The 6371-nt window shown below is 47.7% G+C and overlaps 3 protein-coding genes across 3 annotated transcripts; 1 reads left to right on the forward strand and 2 right to left on the reverse strand.

Annotated features, from left to right (window-relative positions):
- Positions 1-1173: 1173 nt before the first annotated feature.
- On the reverse strand, positions 1174-2423 carry CCR75_002613 (uncharacterized protein; the record flags this gene model as incomplete). The annotated part of the gene is made up of 3 exons (XM_067960710.1): positions 1174-1981; positions 2054-2170; positions 2229-2423. The coding sequence occupies 3 exons, from the start codon at positions 2421-2423 to the stop codon at positions 1211-1213; spliced, it is 1083 nt and encodes a 360-aa protein (XP_067823196.1). The 3' UTR covers positions 1174-1210.
- Positions 2424-2994: 571 nt separating this feature from the next.
- Positions 2995-3984, forward strand: CCR75_002612 (uncharacterized protein; the record flags this gene model as incomplete). Its single annotated transcript, XM_067960709.1, has 1 exon — positions 2995-3984. One exon carries the CDS (start codon positions 2995-2997, stop codon positions 3982-3984), a length of 990 nt encoding a protein of 329 aa, XP_067823195.1.
- Positions 3985-4385: 401 nt separating this feature from the next.
- CCR75_002611 (uncharacterized protein) lies at positions 4386-5849 on the reverse strand (the record flags this gene model as incomplete). The annotated part of the gene is made up of 1 exon (XM_067960708.1): positions 4386-5849. One exon carries the CDS (start codon positions 5847-5849, stop codon positions 4386-4388), a length of 1464 nt encoding a protein of 487 aa, XP_067823194.1.
- Positions 5850-6371: the final 522 nt, after the last annotated feature.

Consider the following 6371-nt stretch of genomic DNA (forward strand, 5'->3'; position numbering starts at 1 on the left):
AATGCCTCAAACTGCTCCAACTGAGCAACATGTTGCTCAGGAGGACTACCCAGGAGCCTGGCCAGGGCTTGTTCACCAAGTCCCTGCGCCATTAGCCCTGCCACCTCCCGATGATGTTCGGAGAGGTGGGGAAAATGAGCCCAATCAATGTTGAGGCTCATCCTCACGTACACACGCAGAGATGCGGGTCGTGGGAAGGATTTCAAGTGCTACCAAGTGTAGGCGGGCACGTCGTAATGCGGCCACGCTCTACTTAGCACACACCCTAGCACAGCGAGGAAGCGGTTTGCACCTGCTTCTCTTGCGTGCAGTGAGGTAGTTGTGGTGGGCGCGCAAGCGACCTCACCCAACACACTAAGAACTCTGGTGAAGTGACGTCACGGGAGCGGTAATCCGTCTCCTCGTGCGCACTTACCAAGTAGGTAGTAAATTTCAGACTGATTTATATTTAATAGAATTAAATACAAATACCTATTTTTACCAATTAAAATGATATCTCTATAGATATCATTTAATATGTATTGCGAGCGTATCTTTATAGATACCTCGCGTAACTGATGACGCTAGCCGTCATCATGGATGACGCTGGGCGTCATCCCTCCTAATGTGAATGCACCCATGTGCATCACATCCACAAGGGTTGGTCACAAATGTGCACCACACCCGAGTGTTGGGTCTAATTACTATTATTTAGTAATTGACCAACCCCTTAAGAACACCAAATGTACTTAACGGGGACTGTGTAACATTAGGGCAACTTAAGCCCGTTACAGAAGTCTTCCTCTGCACGTACTAGTGTACGTGAAATAACGTAAGGCACCACTCGCAACTGAAGCAGTGCGAAGTAAACTTGTACTGAAACAGTACAAGTCGTAGTGCCCCGTTACAACAACTCCATATCTTCCATCACCTTTGTGCTGGTTTCGTCCGACAAGAGTTGGTAATTTTTTAAAGAATGTATCAGGCGTCAGCGTGTGAACATGAACGTCACGATTGTGCTTCTCCTCACAATTGGCTTCTCAGATTGTGCTTCTCCTCACAATTGGCTTCTCAGATTGTGCCTTCAGTGACGCTAGTCTGTCGTCCGCACTGGCTTCCCTTCTCCTGAATTTCAGTCGCTCAACGCGTCGCTTCCGGCTCCGGCAGGCTGTTCCAGAAAATCAAAATAGATATTTATTTTTCAATTACTTTCGTGTTTTTACTTATTCATTCAACCACATTTATTTTGCCTCCACTCTCCACAGTGCGATACTTCACGTCGCTCGCCAAAGATATAGTAACCCAAGACGTAACCTGTGATGACCCAAAGCAACAGTGTAAAGTCATATGTCATGGACACTAGCATGAGCATGTACGCCACAAAAAGTGTAATGCCATGAAGCAAACTGTGTACGCCGTGCTGCACTTCTGCAGACAACTGACGAAACCACGCTGGACCGCATGAGCCATGTAGCAGCATATTCGGAGCCGGAGACCGCAGTAATTGTGCACTTTCAGTTGCTTGAGGGGCACAACAACGCATCAATCGCTTCGCACTGCTCTCCTTACGCAGCACGCGGCGTAGCTGCAGGAGATATTCGTTCAAAACAGCGATCAGAACCACAAAGATGCCCCCCAAATGGTAGCGCAAGCGCGAATTCAGCACCCACCCAGGGAACCATAGCAAGATACATGGCGTTGAATGGCCACTGGGCGAGAACCCATTCAACATGGTCGTGCCAGGTCCCGTGCAAAACCCATGGTCTTCAATATATGCATCACTGTCAGCTTTTGCAGCTTGAAAGGATAAGATGTGTTCGTACACTTGACGCGCGTGCGTCAAGCTACACGTGTGCACAACCTGGTCACCGTGCCTCATGACCACTGCCGGTCCATACGAGACGGTTGACTCCATGCCACATATGGGGCACAAAACCTTTCTCTCTTCTTTACGATGATTGGGCGAGACAGGGACAGATGCCACGCCTTGAAGCCCCGTTTTCTGCAAAAAAGCAACCTAATGGATCAATTCCATGACACCTCGTTGCCCACGGCAAGACAAGCGAGAACAAACCGGGTCCTGTAGAAAAGAATCCAGCGTTTCTTGATTGGCAAAACGCAGTTTCTGCCCGTTATTAAGCTCTAGGTTATAGCTATGGCTCATCACCATTTTGCCACTAATGGGATCGTCCTAAACCAGAGCGACATGAGCGGGGATAAAAAGATAAAAGTCGCAGCACTAAGCGTACCGGCATGTCGACCATGTCCATGGCATTACCGACACTGCAATGGACAAGCAATGTCATAAACAACACAAAAGCAAAAGGCGGTAGACGGCAGATGAATGGGACCATGAGCGCAGAGGGTATGTCCGAAAAATCAAGTGACGGGCGAGGAAATTCTACTAACCCATGAAAATGAATACGGGAAAGGCTGCGTGGCATTTTTTACGCATAAAAAGTATCGAGGTTTATTGTGACGCGTTTCTTTCCGGTAATGTACTACTCTTGCAAGGGGAATTTGGAATCTGCATGAGTTACATGACCAAATTGCTACATAACCAAAACTTGTTTGTGTTTGATAATATACAAACATTATTTTAACAGAGTAATAAGAAAATCAAAGCAAACTCTATGTTTTTTAAACCTTTCCGTATTTCGGGTTTTAATGTTTTTAGACCTATTTCTAATGCTATCACGTAATATGGCATTTTGAAGGCATTTGTCAAAACACTATAGAAAAATGAATAATCGCATCAGTTTGGTAGCGCGTATGTATTAAGCGTGTTGTCAAACTAAATGACGCTGCTGAAGGCAGTTGTTCGGTTTGACGTCGCACCCTTCAATAAATAAGACCCAAATATCCATTTCGTTTTAACAAAAGCTGAAGAATGCAAATTGTTTTTTATTTTGATAAAAGTTATGTCATATTCGCGGGGCTGTTTTTTGGCAATTATGACAACACATTGAACGCCTAATTAGTGGACTGCAACTTTAAATTTACCTCTGCGTTCCAATGGACCCTGTAGCGGTCTTCAAGCTCGTGTCCATCGTGTGTATTTGGGTCGTCGGACTTGTTGGAGGTCTTATACCGGCATGCCTAGCCGCACGTCATGAGAAATCGATGACATTGAGTTATTTGAGCGCCTTTTCAGGAGGCGTGTTCCTTGCCGGCGGCTTCTTCCATCTTCTTCACGCTGCCATTGAAAACCCAGCGCTGCGGAAATGGTCCACGAAAAATGATGGGCGCTACGAATTTCCGTATGCCGAAATGTTTTGCACATTAGGATTTCTTGGGCTGTTGCTACTAGAACAGTCGGCGCAGGCTATGCTGGATGCAAATATTGGCGCCCCGCACTACATGCCTGCGAAAAGTGACGACGATGGCAAGCTGCATGGAGCGTCTGAGAGTGATGTCACATATCGTGAAGATTTGGACGAAGAACCGGGGATTGATAGTAATTTGATACGTAGTCCTGGTCACTCGCACTTTGGCGTGTCTTCTAAGGAGACAAAAGCGAGCTCGATGGCAGTGGCGATGGTGCTTTTCATTGCACTGTCGTTTCACTCCGTATTGGAGGGACTGGGTATTGGAGCACAGACCGAAACGGCGTGGGGGGTCTTTTGTGCTATAATTATGCATAAAGGACTAGCGGCGTTTGCATTGGGTTCAGGCCTTGTGCAAAGTGCCATGCCCGTGATGCACGCCATGATGTATATGGTTGTATTCTCCCTGATGAGTATCATTGGCATCATTCTGGGCTGGATTATTGCCGCAGACTCGTCCGAGAAATCGGCAGCAGCAGGAATCTGCGTGGCCCTTGCGTCAGGAACTTTTATCTATGTTGCAGTCATGGAGGTCATCCCACAGGAATTTCCACGGTCAAGTCATAAGGGAAGGGGAAGTCACGGCTCTAATCACAACAGTTCGAGAGTGACACTTCAGAAGTCAATTGCACTCGTGGCAGGTTACGCCATATTTGGTCTTCTCGCAAAATGGTCGTGATTGACGGCAGGAATGCCATGCTACAGTCTATAAAGTCGTTCTGTTTTGAGTATTATTGCTTACGAATTTTGGCATTCCGTAGCTTAGTTTTCCATCGTTTAAACCTATAAACGACCACCAAGGTCGGTGGCAATACATTGCCTAGAAAAATAGATTGCAATCAGATCTTTTTATCTATCATCAGCACAGTCTTTATTATACGCTAACGCAACTTTAAAGACTTTTTTACGTCTGGCAGCTCAATTTACGAAACATCCTTTCGATATCTAATTGCTCGTTTCCCGTGCGATTAAATTGCTGGTCGCGCACGGTCTCTTGTACACTTCACACCACAAAACGCACCAAGTTTACTTCACAAAATCGACTCGAGTCACAATCACCCACCGCTCGGTTTCCTTTCCTTACACATCAAGGCGCAAATTCCGCACGGCGTCGCCAAGTGACGTGTCGATGTCGTCCGGGTCGCCTTCAGCGCTGTGAGGGGACGGAGCATCACCGTCTTCACTCGGGAGCTCATCATCCAAACCGTGGTGGTACTCCATGCTCGCGAGCTCGTCGATCAGACTATCACTCGAGTCCCCGCCCATAAAATCCATTCTCTGATGAATGCGCTTATGCTGGACCTTCAGTCGCTTCGAACCGATTTGAAACCCATTCATACTGGCAATCGCTGCATCCGCAGCCTCCGCACTGTCGTAACTCACAAAGCCAAAGCCCTTGCTCTCACCAGTAATCTTGTCCATATAGACTTTCGCACTGATGACCGTGCCAAAGGGTGCAAATGCAGTAGCAAGGTCCGCGTCCGTAAGGTCGTGGGGCAAGTGGTAAATGAACAAATTCGCACCCGTCGGACCTTCGAGCTGACTCGTCGCTCGCGACGCCTTTGCAGCTGCGTCTCCGCCAGAACCCTGCAGCTCTAATCCTGTGCCACTGGCCTGCATGTCGAAGCTTTCCATCGTTGGACCGACAGCAGGCATAAATCCGTACGGATTAGCCGCATTCGCCGCAAAGCCGTACGGATTGTAGTACATGAACGAGTTTGTGGGACTACCAGCGCCGCCCACCGTGCCTCCCATCGGAGATCCAAGGCCAGCAATGGCAGGATTTAATCCGGCTGCTGCCTGCGCTCCAAACGCCTGCATCTGCTGCATGTATTGCTGCTGAAGCTGTTGCAGCTGCGGAAACGCAAGCCCTGCGCCAGGATGTAGCGGCCAGTAAGAGTTGGTGGCGACCGCCATATTTCGAGCACGCTGGAGACGCTGACGACGACTGTCGGCAAACTTTACGACCAGCGGCGACGTCCCGCGGTCCATCGTGACATTGCCATTCACTTCTTCAATGGCGGCGAGCGCCGACGTCCGATCCTTAAACTTTAAGAAAGCACAGCCTTTGCTTTGGCCTGTGGCCGGGTGACGTAGAATGTAGACTTCATCAATCGTGCCAAAGAGCTCAAAAACCTCGCGAATCGCATTCTCGTCGGCCGTTTTAGGAATCATACCAATAAAGAGTTTATGCTCTTGAGAAGCACCTGCCTGTCCCTCTGCGGGACGAACCTGCAACGGATTAATGCTCTGCGGTAACGTGACCTTGTTGTGCAATTCCTGCACGGCCTTTTCCGCTGCGGCACGCGTAAAGTAAGAGGCAAATGCACATCCACGATGAGCCCCAGTGATCTTGTCACGGATGATCACCAAGTCCTCGAGCGGACCAAATACTTCAAGAACGGGACGCAAGTCCTCCTCCTCCATGGTCCGCGGCACTTGACCTACAAAGAGCTTCACGGGACCGCTGTGGTGCTGCTGGTCTAAATAGGCTTCCAAATTTTCAGCAGACGGAGCTTCGCTGTCGTACGGGGAGACGTTCATTGCAATGAAGGAGGATATACGAAGAAGGACAACGTGGACGTGGACGTGGACGCAAGGCACAGACTCACACAAACGAGAGGGGGCAGAAGGACAGATCTCGATATATACAAAAAATGTGCTAATTCATATTTGGCAGACTCAATCGTAGAAATAATTGCACAAATGCTTTGTTTTGTGAGCGACACAAGAAATTATGCTTAAAAAAAATGAAACACACGCCGGTATATTTACTTTTGGGTAAAATACCCTTTGATCCTATTCGAAAATTATTAATTATTTGAATCCCATTTATTATAGGTGATAAATGTGGTCGCCGCCAGGTATAAATCTGGCGGCCGGAATCTATTTTTAAATTAGCTAGGGTAAGATTTTAGATAAATAATTAAATAAATTGCAGTTCCTTTTGCTCATAAAGCGTCAAGTGCCTTCCAAAGGCTTGCGCATTGATCTGTAAGAGATAGAAGCCTTTCTAAGGTATATACTCTTGGGCACTAGTTACCACTTGGGTTCTACAAAACCCTG

Source organism: Bremia lactucae, linkage group LG8 (assembly GCF_004359215.1).
Source record: "Bremia lactucae strain SF5 linkage group LG8, whole genome shotgun sequence".
Taxonomy (NCBI): Eukaryota; Oomycota; class Peronosporomycetes; order Peronosporales; family Peronosporaceae; genus Bremia; species Bremia lactucae.